This window comes from Scyliorhinus canicula, chromosome 10, assembly GCF_902713615.1.
Source record: "Scyliorhinus canicula chromosome 10, sScyCan1.1, whole genome shotgun sequence".
In the NCBI taxonomy this organism is placed as follows: domain Eukaryota; kingdom Metazoa; phylum Chordata; class Chondrichthyes; order Carcharhiniformes; family Scyliorhinidae; genus Scyliorhinus; species Scyliorhinus canicula.
In genome coordinates this window covers 139,136,559-139,156,031 of record NC_052155.1, presented here as the reverse complement: position 1 = coordinate 139,156,031, position 19,473 = coordinate 139,136,559, and the positions used below count along the sequence as shown (strand labels likewise).

General features: G+C 44.7%; 1 protein-coding gene across 2 annotated transcripts in view; it reads right to left on the bottom strand.

Annotated features, from left to right (window-relative positions):
* mal2 (mal, T cell differentiation protein 2) overlaps nt 1-19,473 on the bottom strand; it is an 80,626-nt gene that overhangs the window by 20,071 nt on the left and 41,082 nt on the right. For both annotated transcript variants that reach the window (XM_038809787.1, XM_038809786.1), the window contains exon 3: nt 18,284-18,448. In XM_038809787.1, coding sequence (XP_038665715.1) covers nt 18,284-18,448 — 165 coding nt within the window. The remainder of the gene's footprint in view (nt 1-18,283; nt 18,449-19,473) is intronic.

The following is a 19,473-nucleotide window of genomic DNA, read 5'->3' as shown; positions in this document are numbered from 1 at the left end:
GGGCATCCCCACCAGCATCGCACCAATGCCGTCCATCACCTCCTTCAGCCCGATCAGGGCCTCCAATCCCAGCACTCCTCTCCTCATCCACCCTAGGGAACGCCAATGCATACAGGAACCGTCTCATCACCTCTTCCCAGGCGGATACTTTGACTTGTACAACCTTTTGTAGAAGGCCTCAAGTACCACATTCACCTCTCTGGGTCCGACACCACCTTCTCATCCTTCACCCCACCAATCTCCCTTGCCGCAGTCCGCCTCCTCAGCTGATGGGCCAGCATGCTACTTGCTTTTTTGCCCGTAATCGTACAATACCCCTCTGTAATTACCGCACCGCCTTCCCTGTGGACACCAACACAAACTCCATCTGGTGCTCGTCTCTCCTTTAACAACCCCTTCACCAGCACCACAAATTACTTTCCACCCACCCTCAGAATCTCATCTACTAGCCTTGCTCTCTCCTCTTGTTCCACCCTCTCCCTAAGCATCCGGATCAAAATAAACTGGCCCCTAATTACTGCCTCGTGCCTCCCACAACGTGGAGGCATTAACCTCCCCCGTGTCATTTAGCTCCACACAGCCCCGGATGGTGGCCTTCACCATCTTGCACACTCCTCCACCTGCCAACAACACCACATCAAACCTCCACTGTGGCCATTGAGACCCCCCAGATCACTGCAAATCCAACCAGTGCGGCCAGTGGTCAGAAACCACAAATTGGCAAAGATTCTGGAGCCGGCCACCCAACAGCAGCGCTTTGTCCATCATTAAAATCAATCTGGGAGTACACCCAGTTCACATGGAGTACGAAAACTCCTTCGTCCTCGGCCTCTCAAATCTCCACAAATGAGTAAATGAGTTCCTCATTAACCAGCACCACCACCCAGAGTAGAACACCTGTCCCACCCATCCAGTCCTCTGCCTTGTCTGGCCCCCAACTTCAGGTGCATCTCCTGCGAAAACACACCGACAGCCTTCAAACTGAAGTGTGCAAAAACATGCGACCACTTAAATGGCCCATTCAACCCTCGCATGTTCCAAGTGACGAGCCTGGTCGGGGGACTCCCCGCTCCCCCGATTAGCCATATCCCTTTTTAAGTCAGCACCGTCCTCACACACACATGCCCGCATCACACACTCTTCCAAGCCCACCTCAAGATCTCTCCCTTCCCAACTGCGCCACACCAATCACACGCCCGTCAGTAACCCTCTTCCTCCCCATCCCTCCCCCACACCCAAACAAAGAAACAACCCATTCTCCCCACCCACACCTACCTCTTGGCAACACCCAACTTCACTCCCGTTAACTAGCCCACCCAGCTATGGGTGGGCCCCTCAGCCCCTGCCCAGGCTTCTCGAGTACCCCTCACCCTCCCAAACCACCTCTCCCACCAACCAAAGAGAAACAAAAGTCACACCTCACCACTCCCTCATCAGAACCTTCCTCAATTCACCCAGCCAATATGCCTCACAGTTTACAAAGAACTCCGCTACAAAGTTCAATGTCCTCACACTCCTCCCAGTCCATGGTCTCTGTTAAGCCCATCACCTCCTCCAGTGAATCAAAATAAAATTCTTGCTTTTGGTGCAACATACAGAAGTGGGTGCAAAACCCTGAACTTCACCGCCTTCTTGTAGAGGGCAGCCTTTATCGGATTATTCGCAGCCATCTTTTTGCCCAGTTCTGCACCCAGGTCCTGATAAATCCACAGCTCACTCCTCCTCCCTCTCTCCCCCCATACACTTTTGGCCGCCTCCTCAGCTTCCTGTGCGCTCGATCCACCTCGAGGGGACAGCCAAAGGCCCCTTCCCCCTTCTCCGACATGCTCGCCACATAGTTGGCGTCTCCACACATTCAATGCCTTCAGGCACCCTCACAATGCACAGATTCTGCCTCCTGGAGCGGTTCTCCAGGTCCTCCCGCTTCTTCCTCAGACTGTTCTGGCTGCTCACCACTATCCCCATATCCGCCTCCAGTGAGGTCAACTGGTCCTCATGCTCCACCACCGACTTCATCTTTTGAATTGCCAGGTCTTGAGCCTCCTGCCTCTGCCCCACCTGCTTGGTCACTGCCCCAAGAGCCCCACCACTGTGGACAAATCTTTCAAGGCCTCCTTCCTCTGCTGCTGAAATTTGGACTGCCCCCTTGCTCTCGGTCATCGTATCCTGTGTTGCACCCCTAAAACTTTTGTGCTCCAGTTTCTCTCTCTTCCTCATGGCACTCCTTGTCCAATGAACCCACCAAAGGAGTATTACAATCCCTGGGCACTCATGTACCTTTTGCCCTCAAACACCGCACAATTCAGTTGGGGGAGGACCGAAAAAAATCCACCTTGTGCGGGAGCCACCAAATGTGCGATCAAGCATTCCATGGCTGCCACTGGAAGTCCTTACGTAGTGGGTACTTTTGTCTTCTCATGTAAATCTACAGTAAGGAAAGCCAAGACGCTGAATGTGCTGCTTCCAGCCATTGCTGATGGAGAACAGTGTGCAATGGAAAAATCCCAATTTGTGCCCGGTGCCGATTCTGATGCCATGATCCAGTTCCCTGTGTGCTATGTTATTGAAGTTTATGGCTTGGTGCTAGCAAGCCCAGGATTGCATGGATTTAAATCTCATTAGAAGGTTGACACTTCATGCTCCACCTCACCATGATGCTCCGCCCCCCTCAGATGGAAGTCACATGGGTGTGAGGGGCCTACCCATAGTATTTGCAAACGAGGCCTAGGTGCCATGCCTGTTGAGGGGGAGAGAGGGGGTAAAAAAAAAACTCCCAAAAAATGTTGGGCTTGCTGGGGATGGCACAGGGTACGGCCAGGTGTCAAGTCTCAGAGGGACTCGGACAGTCCCCCTTGGGATCGGGGTGGCTTGGCTCAGACCACCTTTGCTGCAGTATGTGGTTTAAACACCCCTCTGGTGCTACTCAGGCTCCTGGGCAGTTCACATTGCTGCCCGTGTCCTGTGAATGTTCAGGGAGCCTCTGGTCATGTGGGAGCCCACCCAGGCTGCCCATCTGGTAACAATCATGCCCAACAGTATCAAGTGGATGGGCATGGCCAAACTTAATCACTGGCCCACCAGGTGTTGGCATTCCTCAGAAGTGCAGCACCACTGTGGAGGAATCAGGTGATTAGCAGATCTCACCCCAACCAAAGGTCATCTGAAATGAAATGAAAATCACTTGTCACAAGTAGGCTTCAAATGAAATCACTGTGAAAAGCCCCTAGTTGCCACATTCTGGCTGTTCGGGGAGGCTGGTACGGGAATTGAACCTGTGCTGCTGGCCTTGTTCTGCTTTATAAGCCAGCTCTTTAACCAACTGTGCTAAACCAGCCCCTGTGCTAAATCTGCACCGTGACCTTTGGAATCCTCCCTGGCACACTAACTCATTGGGTCAAAGACCTCAGGAAAATATACCAATTAACAGTCAATTCACTTACATTGGGACTCCAGTGTCTGTGGGGCTGGAACTGACCACACACTCGCCCAGGGTATCATAAGACCAAGGGGAATGATTTGGAGAATTGTTCCATGAGGCAAAATGTTCAACGTGTGGGGCTGCCGGAGTGGGTGGAAGGCCCGACTCTCAGAGCATTTTGTGGAAATGTTCGGGAAGATGTTGGGGAGGGTGAATTCATGTCCCCTCCCGAGTTGGACCAAGCCCACTGTACACTCTGACAGAAGGGGCAGCACGGTAGCATGGTGGTTAGCATAAATGCTTCACAGCTCCAGGGTCCCAGGTTCGATTCCCGGCTGGGTCACTGTCTGTGCGGAGTCTGTACGTCCTCCCCGTGTGTGCGTGGGTTTCCTCCGGGTGCTCCGGTTTCCTCCCACAGTCCAAAGATGTGCGGGTTCGGTGGATCGGCCATGCTAAATTGCCCGTAGTGTCCTAATAGTAAGGTTAAGGGGGTGGTTGTTGGGTTACGGGTATAGGGTGGATACGTGGATTTGAGTAGGGTGATCATTGCTCGGCACAACATCGAGGGCCGAAGGGCCTGTTCTGTGCTGTACTGTTCTATGAAGCCGGGCCCTGAGAAACCACTGCGTGCAGTAATCAGGAAGTTTCATAGCTTCAAAGAAAAGGAGTGGGTGAGGGAGCATTGGAGCTACAAATGGGAAACCTTCAGGTTCAATCGGGACGTGCGAGTGAAGCCTACGCCGCCGAGGACCCGGGTTTGGTCCCGGCCCTGGGTCCCTGTCTGTGTGGAATTTGCACATTCTCCCCGTCTGCGTAGGTTTTACCCCCTCAACCCAAAGATGTGCAGGTTAAGTGGATTGGGGAGGACCTAACGGAGGCATACATTCAAAGGGACAATTTAAAGGAAGCAGGTAAGTTTTAAAGGTATGTGGTTTAGACAATTGGGGGCGTGGAAGAGAGAGGAGTGGGGTTCAGAGAAGGTTTCATTAGGGCATGTTGGGGTGGTGAGGAGGGTCCTCTGGGAGGGGGTCATGTGTGTGCAGGTTTCCACATGCAAGGCTGGATCTAGGTGTTTAAATAGTTTCACTGGAGTTAGAAGTGATTTTTTTCTTCTATCTCTTTCAGAGTAACTATCAGAGTAAAACTACCAGAACCATCTGAAGTTTGTGACTTAAAATTGTTTCTGTCAGTTGGTTCCCAGCCAAGCGCAATTTCTCAGAGAAAGTTAGCAGTTCTGGTCTGGGCAATTGCTGGTTAACCCCTTATGTGGGTACTTCCTGAGGTATTCTCCAGTGCATTATTGGGATACCCCCCCAAATGCAATGCTGGGGGGACTAGGAACTTATGAACCTATGATGCTAGTGAACAGCAGCTGGAACTTGCCCAATATCAAGGTTCTAGGCGAAATTTAGAGAAATGAGGGACTTCAGCTACTTGGAGAAGCTGGGATTGTTCTCCTTGGAGCAGAGAAGGTTAAGGGGTAACTTAAAAGGGTATTAAAAATTAAAGGGCTTCAATAGGGAAAGTAGGAAGAAATTGTTTCCTCTTCTGGAAGGACGAAGAACCCGTGCTAACTTTAAAATAATTAACGAAAGAACAAAAGGGGAAATTAGGAGAAATTTATTCAGACCATTGTAAAGATATGGAGCTCTCAACCACTCCAATGTCAGATTACCACATTGCTTGTCTGACATCTAGTCCTGGTTGAACAGAATTTTCTCTAACTAAATATTGAAAAAACATGAAATCATCATCTTCAGTTGCCACCACCATTTCTGCCACCTAGCCACCAACTTCATCTCTCTCCTTAGCAACTATGAGGCTGAACTTGATTATTTAGAACCTTGGGCCTCATATTTGACCTGAAGATGGAGTCCTGGCCACCTGCCTCTTCCTCCGTAACCTCATGTCTCTGCCACAGTCTCGGCTCAAGTATTACTGAAACTCTCATCCCCGCTCGTCTTGACTTGACTCTACCAACGCAATCCTCCAATATTTTAATCTCCAAAAACTTGATCCAAAACTCTCATACAAAACTCTGGCCTTACTTTTAATATACAACAAGCCCTATTCACCCATCACCATGCTTGTTGATCTACACTGAATTCTTGTCCAGAAACATCTCAATTCCAAAATTCTCATCCCTCCATGGTCTCATGTTCACTCTTGGCTCCGTAACACCAACCAACCTTCCAATCTGCATTTCTCCAATTCTTGTCTATCTGCATTGGATTTTGATTATTTTACTATTGACAACGACAAATCCCACTGCGTGGGCCCTCAGCTCTGGGCTTCCTTTCTTAAACATCTCTGCCCCGAAAACCTAATTTTTGGTCACTGCCCCAACCTCCATTATGTGCCATGGCGTCAAACAATATTCTTGGAAAATGCCTTGAAATATATTATGTTACTTGCAATACTAATAAATGCAAGCAATTGTTGTTCCCCATCATCAGCTCTGGGATTTGCCTTGTGACCAGGTTGCAGAGCAGAAATTCCTGTCAACTAAGGCTGTTCAAGGTTCATGTACATGAAACAACATGAAACTGTTAATTCTTGCACTGCCACCAAACCTAGGAGCAGAGAGGATTGATCCAAACATCGTCTTGCTTGGAGCAGGGAGAAAGGGGAAAAGGTGAAGCCTTGGTTAGAATCAAATCTTTCAAGACTGAATTTTTATTTTACAAAATGATCTGTACATTTGTATGCTTGGCTGGGATTTTTTAGAAAAGGTCTTCGGCTCACCTTGAAATCATCAACAAGAAGGCTTCTTCCAAGAAATCACCTGACTTTTATGGACTTGAGGAAGAATCTATCTGGTTTTGTTTTGAGCTGCAATCACTAATTATTAGGGACAAAAATAAAACTGCAAAGGACAGTTGGTGACTTAAACCAGAAAGAAAATGCTGGAAAATCTCAGCAGGTCTGGCAGCATCTGTGGGGAGAGAAAAGAGCCAACATAGAGTCCAGATGATCCCTTGTCAAAGCTGATTTTCTTTTGGTTTCAGATTCCAGCATCCACAGTAATTTGCTTTTATCCAGTTGGTAACTTGCTGGAAATCAGAAGGGAGAGAAAAAAAACTTTGCGGGCCTGCTGGTTTTCAAAGCAGTATTGTTGGGGAACAAGCAGGGAAGGAAGGTGACCTTAATTGGTGCTCTCTCTCTCTCTCTCCCCTCACCTACAATTATGTGTGGCTATCAACCTGCAGCCAGATAATCTTCACCAGAGTGTAGCTGGTCAGCATTTGAACCTGCAAAGCGAAGACCAGTTGGTGAGAACACCCAGATGCCCACGGTTTCACAGAATGAACTACAGTTCGACAACGTCAAGACACAGAACTTTATCCTTTATAATGCCCATCCTCAAAAGCCCATTTCTGAAGACTACTGGTTTGTCCTTTGTTTGTCTATGATACCGGTGTGTGTTCTGTGGAATTCTTCGGGAAACAGATAGATCGTTATACTTTGATGACCACTGTGTGTCAACCAATGCTCGCAACTTGTTAAAAAAAGTTTTGTTTTATGATAAGCAATCAATTATTAATTTTATTGAAAAAAAGCCTGGTTAAGGTCTCTTTTATTCTGGGCACCAATAGGGGAAATAGACGATTGGTTATTTTGGTGTGCAAATTGAACTTTTAAATTAGTGGCACGATCTGCAGAGTAATAGGGCTAGTACACGCACTCCTTTAATCCTGGTTGTAACACATTCCTCATGATATTCCTACTCAGCCGTCTGCTGAAGATCAGTACAATGGCAATAGAGTTTGAATGGGAATTTGAAGTCCAATACCACAATATGTTAAATGCACTGCCCTGGTCTACGATATCCACCTCACCTGCATCAAGCTATCAATTTCATTTCTGGCATTGGAAGTAGGGGATCAGTTGCGCATTTTAGTTAATTGTAGAACTCTTGCACATTTGATAGGAAAGCAAAATGAACATTGCACATTTGATAGGAAAGCAAAATTAACATTTTTGTTTATATTCAACAGATCAATATTACCCATTGCAAGTTACTTGAAGTTTTGTCAAATGAGCAAGTTAGTTCTTGCAAGGTTAAACACAAAATGAATTCTTACTCATTGACAGATCTTCTTCACACCTTATGTATTTGACGGATCCCATTCCCACCCTGCTCTCAAATCACCCTTATTCAGAGGCATAGAACATAGAACAATACAGCACAGAACAGACCCTTCGGCCCTCGATGTTGTGCCGAGCCATGATCACTCTACTCAAACCCACGTATCCACCCTATACCCGTAACCCAACTACCCCCCCTTAACCTTACTTTTTTGGACACTATGGGCAATTTAGCATGGTCAATCCACCTAACCCGCACATCTTTGGATTGTGGGAGGAAACCGGAGCACCCGGAGGAAACCCACGCACACACGGGGAGGACGTACAGACTCCGCACAGACAGTGACCCAGCCGGGAATCAAACCTGGGACCCTGGAGCTGTGAAGCATTTATGCTACCGTGCTGCCCCGGTAGGGCACTTCAGCCTATTACTCCTTTACAAAAGGCACACTTTTAATACGAAAGGGAAAATGCTGGAAAATCTCAGCAAGTCTGGCAGCATCTGTAGGGAGAGAAAAGAGCTAACGTTTCGAGTTCAATGACTCTTTGTCAAAGCTTTTCATACACCTTGCTTAGAGGCACTTTCCTTTCACCAGCCTCCATACCACCCCGAGGTTCGTTCTTTCTTCAAATTATACTTGCTATTTCTCCTTCTTGGAAGAATTCTCTCTTCACTGCTGACCCTGACAATTTCACTTGAACTCTTGCTTCATTGCAGGAGGGGACTTTCTGCTCTATGCTGTGAGCAGAAATTATGATGTGACCAAAAATATTCAAATGATGTTACTGACAATGATATGCATCAAGTCCATTCAAGCACAAAGCAGCAAATTTCACGTGGGAGAAACAGCCTTAAACAACAGCAAGGTGTGTTGTTCCTCGTGACTTAATAAAGCTTGTAGTCTCAAATGTGGAGAAGATGCTTTATTGTGAATTCGTTCTCTCTTCAGAGCGTTACCTACGGCTACCTCAAGTGTTACTAGCTGGCGTGTCTGTGTCCTGCTCCAAGTTCTGCCCTCTGTGAAGTGTGTCCTCACTTCCTGTCCCGGTCTATTTATATGGCTCTCCCGTGCTCCCTCTAGTGTTTGCTCAGTTGTATTGCATCTAGTTAACTTGTGATCACCACATCCCCCTTTTTTTCTTTACATATTTTCTGTACATCGTTAAAGAAAATTGTACATCCTGTCCCGGTGTATTTATAGCTCTCCCTCTAGTGTTTGCTCAATTGTATTGTATCTAGTCAATCTACGATCACCACATCCCCCTTTTTCTCTTTACATATTGTCTGTACATCGTTAAAGAAAATTATACAAAACAGTTACTTATGATATGCGTATCTATACAAGTGATGGTGCTATTGCATATTTTTACAAAGCCAATGTATTTATGAGTCCAATCTTTTTTTTTTTTTTAATTTAGATTACCCAATTATTTTTTCTATTAAGGGGCAATTTAGCGTGGCCAATCCACCTACTCTGCACATTTTTGGGTTGTGGGGGCGAAACCCACGCAGACACGGGGAGAATGTGCAAACTCCACACGGACAGTGACCCAGAGCCGGGATCGAACCTGGGACCTCAGCGCCGTGAGGCGGTTGTGCTAACCACTAGGCCACCGTGCTGCCCTTTATGAGTCCAATCTTAATAAAACATTTATGAGTCCAAACCTGATGAATTTGTTCAGTTTTTTTTCTTTTTGTTGTTGATGACGTGGTGATATTGATATTGCAACTCCGTTGTGAATGTTGTTGGTGTTCCTTGTTATTTTAAGTACCCAATGCGTCATCCCGAGGTGTTTGCATGGTCACATCACTGATGTTGACTGGCATGGACTTTTTTCTGTGCTTGTGGTATTGATTTATTATCTCATCCGCCTTGGATGCTGGCGTGCTTGCTTGTTCTGGAGCAGATGTGAGTTTGTGCGATTCGTTGTCATCCCATGACATGTTTGTAGTCTTGTCATCGTTTTGCAGTGTTTCTTTTGACTTTTGTTTTTCTTGTTATACTCTACGAGTGTCCCGTGTGGATAATTTGAGTCATTGAGCATTTCGTCTCGAGAGTGGTGCGAATGATCTGATGTTGCATCGGTGCTGGTGACATCAATCATTTGTGGAGGATTTGATTCCTCATCTTTGCTTTCTTGGTGCTCCTCTTCTGGAGTCAAATTCTTCTCGATTTCATTTGACGTGGTGTCTGTGGACTCTTGGCGCTCCTCTTCTGGAGTCAAAATCTGCATGATTTCAGTTGACGTGGTGTCTCTGGACTCCAGGTGCTCCTCTTCTGGAGTCAAAATCTGCATGGTTTCTGTTGGCGTGGTCTCTCTGGACTCCAGGTGCTCCTCTTCTGGAGTCAAAATCTGCATGTTTTCTTTCGGCGTTGTCTCTCTGGACTGTTGGGTGGCCCGACTCTGCTTCTGTACAGACAAGCTGAGAACTGTCAGTCTCGCTGTGATCCTGTACGTCGAGTGTGATCACCTTGTCACTGTTTTCGCATGCAGTAGGTAGAGGTACATTGTCTTCTTCTTGTTCATGTGAGCTTGGTAGACTTTCATAGTCTGCTTGCGGTTGCTCAGATACAGCGGGTTTACCTTCATGGTCTTGTTCATGCATGGTGTTCGCCAGGGAGTGTTTGCTTGCATCCCTGTTGGAGTCTTTCATCACTCGCACTGTGAAGCCTGTCATCGCTCGCTCTGTGGAGCCTGTCATCACTCGCTCTGTGGAGTCTTTCTGTGCTCTGTGTGGCGTCGTCTTCGTCTTGGGTATTGCTGTCATCCAATGTATCGACGAGCTGCCATGGCATCATGGTGTTGGATTCATCTACCACGAGTAGATTTGTGTTGAGCTTTGCAACGGTGTCGCTGATGCTGTGATCAGCATATCCAAATAACTCAGCCATCTCTGAGTAGTATTCTTTGAAACCCAAATCATCTTGGTTGGCTTCTTCTACCACGAGTTGATTCGTGTTGAACTTTGCGACAGTGTCGCTGATGCTGTGATTAGCATATCCGACTGACTCAGCTATGTCTGAGTAGTATTCTTTGAAAACCAAATCATCTTGGTTGGATTCATCTACCACGAGTTGGTTCGTGTTGTACTTTGCGACCGTGTCGCTGATGCTGTGATAAGCATATCCGACTGATTCAGCCATGTTTGAGAGGTAATCTTCGAAAAACAAATCATCTTTTGTTGTTTCGGAATTCTTTTTGTTCTGTTCACTTTGGGTGGTGCAGACTGCTTTTTTCAGGGTGTTGTGCGAGTTATTTTTTACTGCTGGTTTAAGTTCAGGCGTCTTTCTGTGTTCTGAGGCAAGAAAGTTTGCTTTTACCACTTTAAGTGTCTTGTTTTCAATTTTCGGGCATTTCCCTTTTAAGTAGGCGTGGTCGGGATGCTCAGACGTCATGACGTCACGCGTAGGAATGAATTGCGCACGCGCAAATCGGCCTTCCTCCTTCACTGTGCGGTTTTGTGTCCATTGCGCATGCGCATAACGATCCGCGACCAAAACTTTTTTAGACTGCGCATGCGCGGCGTGCGCATGCGCATAACGATCGGCAACACGACTTTTTTTTAACTGCGCATGCGCGGCTTCCGGTTCCGGCGCATGCGCAGACGCAATTTGTAGTTCTTTGCTTGCCCGAGACTGCAAAATGTGCTCCGACGCCATTTTTTCGCGGATTTCAGCGATTTTTCTTTCTAAAAGTTGTAAGTTACCTTTTCTTTCCGATCTGGACTGGATTTCAGCGTTTTGGCTTTGTGAAAAATTCATGTTATTTCTTCTTTTTGATCCGTACTTTTCATTCGCGATTTCTTGTTCTTTTCGTGATTTTTTAAGTTTTGCATCACTCAGTCTCTGTGCAGTTTGGCCTCTGAGCATGCCTTGCTGTGCAAATTCCTTACAGTACTCTTCAAATTTGTTTAGTATCGTTTGTAAGCTGTTTCTGTCTTCACCTTTTGAGTATTTAAATCCATTATAAACTTTCGTAGCTTCATGTCCTTCGATGAGTATTGCTATTTTAATTTCGTCTGAGGCTGCTTCTGCATCATATGCTATGATACCGTAATCGAACCATTGTTTAAACGTTTCCCAGACACTTTTTACATTTCCAGTCATGTCCAGCTGAAGTGTGAATCCAAGGCACTTCCTCCCATCAGCGATGTCTTCCCAAGTCGAATGTCCAGTAGGAGATTTCCATGCCATTTTGTTCTTTCTGTGTCTGCCACCGAGTTGTCCTGTAGTAAGCGTCTGAAGCCACTCCTTGGTACCATGTGTTGTTCCTCGTGACTTAATAAAGCTCGTAGTCTCAAATGTGGAGAAGATGCTTTATTGTGAATTTGTTCTCTCTTCAGAGCATTACCTACGGCTACCTCAAGTGTTACTAGCTGGCGTGTCTGTGTCCTGCTCCAAGTTCTGCCCTCTGAAGTGTGTCCTCACTTCCTGTCCCGGTCTATTTATATGGCTCTCCCGTGCTCCCTCTAGTGTTTGCTCAGTTGTATTGCATCTAGTTAACTTGTGATCACCACACAAGGTTGGATCAGAGAGCACAGAGGGAGTTGCCTTGCCCCTCCTTCCACTTAAATTCACACTTTCCTTAGCTCAATTTTCTGGCCCAAACAGGAGTGTGTAATATTCACAGTGCCTAAACTAGTCATGGTTCGGGATCCTGTTACTACTCGAGAAAGACTCGGATGTGATGATTGTGTGGTTCAGGTACAAGCAAATGTTACCACACAAAATAAGAGATCGTGTTGCAGAGGGATACATTTCAGAATGGGTAGAGGATTGCTCAGCTAACAGGAAGCAAAGGAAGGATAAATGGCCATTTTCAAGTTGTCAGAATGTGACTGGTGGGGTACCTACACCAACAATCTAGATAAAGAAACCAAATGAGGCGAAGCTAAATTTACAGATGACAGATAGGAAAGCAATATGTCAAGAAGACAAATGAGTCTCTAGAAGGATATAGATAGGTTAAAAAGTGGGCAAAATTTTACTAGATGCTGTATAATGTGGGAAATGATGAACTTGTCCACTTTGGCAGGAAGAATATAAAAGAATATTATTTAAATGGAGAGACACTGCAGCCCTTTAAGGGTGAAACTAACTGGGGGCACAGTTTAAAGATAAGATGCCTCCCATTTAGATCTGGAGAAGTAGATAAATATTTCCTCTAGAATTTGCTTCCTCAGAGCAGTAGAGGTTGAGTAATTGAATACATTAAAGGCAGAGTTAGATACTTGATTGACAAGGGACTCACCAAGGGACCCCTCATGGCAGACTGGTACAAGGTGAAGTCACACGGGAGCTGGCAAAGTGGATACAGAACTGGCTAGGTCATAGAAGGCAGAGAGTAGCAATGGAAGGGTGCTTTGCTGATTGGAGGGCTGTGACTAGTGGTGTTCCGCAGGGATCAGTGCTGGGACCTTTGTTGTTCGTAGTATATATAAATGATTTGGAGGAAAATGTAACTAGTCGGATTAGTAAGTTTGCAGACGACACAAAGGTAGGTGGAATTGCGGATAGCGAAGAGGACTGTCAGAGGATACAGCAGGATTTAGATCGCTTGGAGACTTGGGCGGAGATGGCAGATGGAGTTTAATCCGGACAAAGGTGAGGTAATGCATTTTGGAAGGTCTAATGCAGGTTGGGAATATACAGTGAATGGTAGAACCCTCAAGAGTATTGACAGTCAGAGAGATCTAGGTGTACAGGTCCACAGGTCACTAAAAGGGGCAACACAGGTGGAGAAGGTGGTCAAGAAGGCATACGGCATGCTTGCCTTCATTGGCCTGGGCATGGAGTATATGAATTGGCAAGTCATGTTGCAGCTGTGTAGAACCTTAGTTAGGCCACACTTGGAATATAGTGTTCAATTCTGGTCGCCACACTACCAGAAGGATGTGGAGACTTTAGAGAGGGTGCAGAAGAGATTTACCAGGATGTTGCCTGGTATGGAGGGCATTAGCTATGAGGAGCGGTTGAATAAACTCGGTTTGTTCTCACTGGAACGACGGAGGTTGAGGGGTGACCTGATAGAGGTCTACAAAATTATGAGGGGCATAGACAGAGTGGATAGTCAGAGGCTTTTCCCCCAGGGTAGAGGGGTCAATTACTAGGGGCCATAGGATTAAGGTGCGAGGGGCAAGGTTTAGAGGAGATGTACGAGGCAAGTTTAAAAAAACAAAAAACAGTGTAGTGGGTGCCTGGAACTCACTGCCGGAGGTGGTGGCGGAAGCAGGGACGATAGTGACGTTTAAGGGGCATCTTGACAAATACATGAATAGGATGGGAATAGAGGGAATACGGACCCCGGAAGTGTAGAAGATTTAAGTTTAGATGGGCAGCATGGTCGGCACAGGCTTGGAGGGCTGAAGGGCCTGTTCCTGTGCTGTACTTTTCTTTGTTCTTTGGGAGGGCAGACAACAAAGTGGTGTTGAGGCCACATTTGAAATTTTTTTTTTTTTTAAATACAAATTTAGAGTACCCAATTATCTTTTTCCTATTGAGGGGAAATTTAGTGTGGCCAATCCACCTACCCTGCACATCTTTTGGGTTGTGGGGGTGAGACCCGTGCAGACAACCACTGCACCACTCTACCGCCCTTGGGCCACATTTGAATTAGTCATGATTTATCAAATAGCGAAACACCTCAAGGTGCCATCTGGCCTACGCTTTCTCCTAATTCTATGTTCATATAAATAAATTTTGCTTCACAATATCTTATTTTCCCCCCCGATAGTTCCATACTGGGTTAGACACCAATGGGAGATAGAGTGATCAAAATGTTGAAATGGGTACTTGCTTTGTGCAGGTCCCAAACAATGACTCATTTGTTAACCAGGTCTGGTCGTTCCAAGGTGCCAGATGTCACCTGATAGTGACAAACTTCTTTGAATGGAGATGTTTTAAAGAATCAACAAAGCCAAGTCTGACGAGCTGCAAGCTCTGAACAGTTCTCCCGGTCAAAGGGCTTTTATATCAAAGTTGGCTGGTGGACAAGTTTGTTTGAAGTGTATGAATTGGAGATTAGCTAATTGTACCAGTTGACTATTATACTCAGTATGGTGTACATTTTACCTACTGCTGAATAGAGCAGTTTACAAACTAGGCCATGTGATATCATACCTTATATTAATTTGTCACACCTTGGAGGTTAAAAGAACTGTTACTAACCACGCTGGCCCCATTGTTTTCTCTGAACCCTATAGATGAATTCACATCTTAATTTCTCCAGACATCTGCTTCTCATCAACTCAGTTTTAAAAATCTTAGTTTTCCCCAATTCATAGAATCATAATATCATAGAATTTACAGTGCAGAAGGAGACCATTCGGCCCATCGTGTCTGTACCAGCCCTTGGAAAGGGCACCCCAATTAGGCCCACACCCCCACTTTATCTCCGTAACCCAGTAATCCAACCCAACCGTTTTGGACACGAAGGGCAATTTATCATGGTCGATCCACCTAACCTGCACTTATTTGGACTGTGGGAGGAAACCAGAGCATCCGGAGGAAACCCACGCAAACATGAGGAGCAAGTGCAAACTCCACAGTGACCCAAGCCGGGAATCGAACCTGGGACCCTGGAGCTGTGAAGCAACTGTGGTAACCACTGTGCTATCGTGCTGCTCTAACACTATACATGCTTAAGATATGATGATCACTTGCCATTTTTGTTGCACATGCAGATTCTACAATCTGCCCTACCAAATGCAGGGCCAAGAGTCAGCTTATGGAAAAAAAAATGCACACTGACTGACAGTACTGAGTCGAAGCAGATACTGACAAAGAACCACATTTTTAACATGTTTGCTAAGTAGTTTAGCAAACATTTATCATACCGAATTTGCAACTGATTTTTGTTTCTTCAGAGGGCATTGTTGTGTTCAGTGATCTAACCGTCGTAATGAGTACACAGAACATATAGTTGTTTAACTAGGAAGATGATTGATTAATAAACACGTTGAAAGATAACAAACTATAGTACAAATTATGGCTACTAAATGAATTTAGCGAATTCTCTTGGAGCTACTCTAAGTGCAACTATCTTCATGTACGACTTACTACCAACTGGCTGCTGTCTCGAGTCACGTGATAGATCTCCAGTGCCACCTGCTGGTCGGAGGTCATACCAGTATCTATGTGCACTGATAGACAACTATATACATTGATATCACCAGTCATGTTCTACCTGTTTAATCTCCTTGCTTAATATAGAGGGGAAATATATTTTTACAGAAATTGAACTTGCATTCCTAGACTTTGTCCCCAAAATACAAATTTTACATTCATACCAAAGACAATAATGTTTTGTTTGTACATTAACAACTTAAGTGGCATTGGAGAACAACTCAGTGGGACTTTGTTCAGATGTCCTAGATATTCTTTTCAAGTATCTGATACTTACTTGAACATTTGAAATTTTTGTATGCAAGTAAATTACAGAAGGGTACAGCATCTAGGATTGAGTTTTACCAACGAGTGTATGAGCAGATGTATAAAGTTATTCTACTTAAAAATTAGACATTAACCCAATTATTTTGATAAAAAAGATCTGAAAAAGAATTAATCTTCAAATCAAGGGATTATTTAATTAGAACATAAGAACATAAGAATTAGGAGCAGGACTAGGCCATATGGCCCCTCGAGCCTGCTCCGCCTTTCAATGAGATCATGGCTGATCTTTTGTGGACTCAGCTCCACTTTCCGGTCCGAACACCATAACCCTTAATCCCTTTATTCTTCAAATAACTATCTTTATCTTAAAAACATTTAATGAAGGAGCCTCAACTGCTTCACTGGGCAAGGAATTCCATAGATTCACAACCCTTTGGGTGAAGACGTTCCTCCTAAACTCAGTCCTAAATCTACTTCCCCTTATTTTGAGGCTATGTCCCCTAGTTCTGCTTTCACCCGCCAGTGGAAACAACCTGCCCGCATCTATCCTATCTATTCCCTTCATAATTTTATATGTTTCTATAAGATCCCCCCTCATCCTTCTAAATTCCAACGAGTACAGTCCCAGTCTACTCAAACTCTCCTCGTAATCCAACCCCTTCAGCTCTGGGATTAATCTAGTGAATCTCCTCTGCACACCCTCCAGTACCAGTACGTCCTTTCTCAGGTAAGGAGACCAAAACTGAACACTAGGTGTGGCCTCACTAACACCTTATACAATTGCAACATAACCTCCCTAGTGTTAAACTCCATCTCTCTAGCAATGAAGGACAAAATCCTATTTGCCTTCTTAATTACCTGTTGCACCTGTAAACCAACTTTCTGTGACTCATGCACTAGGACACCCAGGTCTCTCTGCACAGCGGCATGTTTTAATATTTTGTCATTTAAATAATAACCTCTTTTGCTGCTATTCCTACCAAAATGGCGAACCTCACATTTGTAAACATTGTATTCCATCTGCCAGACCCTAGCCCAGACGCTTAACCTATCCAAATCCCTCTGCAGACGTCCGGTATCCTCTGCACTTTGCTTTACCACTCATCTTAGTGTCATCTGCAAACTTGGACACATTGCCCTTGGTCCCCAACTCCAAATCACCTATGTAAATTGTGAACAATTGTGGGCCCAACACGGATCCCTGAGGGACACCACTAGCTACTGATTGCCAACCAGAGAAACACCCATTAATCCCCACTCTTTGCTTTCTATTAATTAACCAATCCTCTATCCATGCTACTACTTTACCCTTAATGCCATGCATCTTTATCTTATGCAGCAACCTTTTGTGTGTCACCTTGTCAAAGGCTTTCTGGAAATCCAGATCGACCACATCCATTGTCTCCCCGTTACCTACCGCACTGGTAATGTCCTCAAAAAATTCCACTAAATTAGTTAGGCACGACCTGCCCTTTATGAACCCATGCTGCGTCTGCCCAATGGGACAATTTCCATCCAGATGCCTCGCTATTCCTTCCTTGATGATGGATTCCAGCATCTTCCCTACTAACAAAGTTAAGCTCACTGGCCTATAATTACCTGCTTTGTGCCTACCTCCTTTTTTTAAACAGTGGTGTTACGTTTGCAAACTTTCAAATATCGTCATCATTCTGACAAATAAATATTTCTGTCAGTTGTGTGTTAAAGCTCATTTCAACATCTGTCGCAAATAGTGACTTGGTAGAACAGAATTTGAGTACTGCTGAAAGAGACATGGTGTTGAAGTTTTCATCTTGCAGTTGACTTGTCTGGTTTTAATTTAAACAAAAGCTTGGCAGTAAACTGCTCCTTGGCGCATTCACCAATTGGGATTGTTTAGTAAAATACTTGTTGGACACGATGTTCTGAGCTCTGTAAGCACAGGCTGGTTGAGTATGATCAATATTTTGCCTGTTTGAAACAGAAGGGACATGGTGTTTGATGTAATCCACCAGTCATTCGGTATAAAATGTTCTGAGAATTGGTATTCTTGCATTGTCCTAATGAGTGCAATATGTAAAGCATCAACAGCATGCTCTCTTTTTCAGCAATATCTCAATCTCAGATATAAAACAGCTCAGAGACAGTTTTCACACTGGGTCCTGCTGTTCTATCAGTAAACCAATCTCAGGAATTTCCAAAAGCTACATTTGCATAGTTCAATCACCTCAAACGTAGGACCTCCATGTAGAAGAACCTCTACAGTTGACAAATATTACAAATGTACTCTAAACACTATCCATGAGAAACACAGGATTTGGATATTATACATAATTTTAAAGTTAGTTTATAAGTAGATGAATTCTCAAAAAACCGATATTGTGTTAAACAAAAAAAAACTTACCGTAGCAGCAACATTTATACTGTATTGCCTTAAATCTAGAACCGTTACAAAAATAGCTGTAGTTGCATTGATGGCCTCGCGTTCTACAGCTGCAGCTGTTGTTGCAGCTTCAAGAACTGATGCGCCAAAGTAGAATACAAAGGCAACAAAATGATAGACGAAATCCTGCAATTAAAAAAAGGGACCATTACGACCAGTACTCAACTTTAAAAGAAATCAGTGCACTACTTTGAAAGCTTGCCAGCATTATTGAAAAACATGCCTGCCAATATTACCTTATTAATAGTAATTGATTAAAAGGTTCTGCAAACATATGATAATTCTACAATCAATCGTATGAATATATACTTTGAGAGAAACGTCCAGCATGAAACGGAACCATAAATTGGTGGGCCAGGAGAGATTGGCTCAGACTCATTGATAACATATCTAGTTACTTACTGAGCCGACAACCAATTAAATAAGTATGTAGTATATATTGAATATATTCAAGAGGTGGCTGGATATAGCACTTGGGGAGAATGGGATCAAAGGCTATGGGGCGAAAGCAGGATTAGGCTACTGAGTTGGATGCTCAGCCGTGATCGTGATGAATGGCAGAGCAGGCTCGAAGGGCTGGAAGGCCTCCTCCTGCTCCTATCTTCTATGTATCGAGAGAGCAACTATAATAACAAACCCAAAAATAAGCCACACTCAGCAAGAAGTCCTTGCTTGCAGGAAACATGGGAGAAAGAGTGGAAAATCTTCCATAATTTTCAAGATGAAATGACTGTTCCAAAAATGTATTTAACCTAGAGTTAGGCTCCTGCGTAGAAACAGACACATGAGAAAAGTATAAATTAACTGCTGGTAGAAATAATGAGGGTGAGCTGTCATTTAAAACTTTGTGCAGCAGGACTGGCACAAGAGTTGAAACAATTAAAAACGATCAGAGACTTAAAGCCTAATGTCGTCCAATTGTGACGAAAACTGTGCTGGTTTAGCACAGGGCTCAAGAGCTGGTTTTTAAAGCAAACCTAGGCAGGCCAGCAGCACGGTTCAATTCCCATACCAGCTTCCCCGAACAGGCGCCGGAATGTGGCGACTAGGGGCTTTTCACACTAACTGCATTTGAAGGTTTGTGACAATAAGCGATTTTCATTTTCATTTCAAATGCAACTAAGTACCCAGTTAACTAGTGAGAATAATCC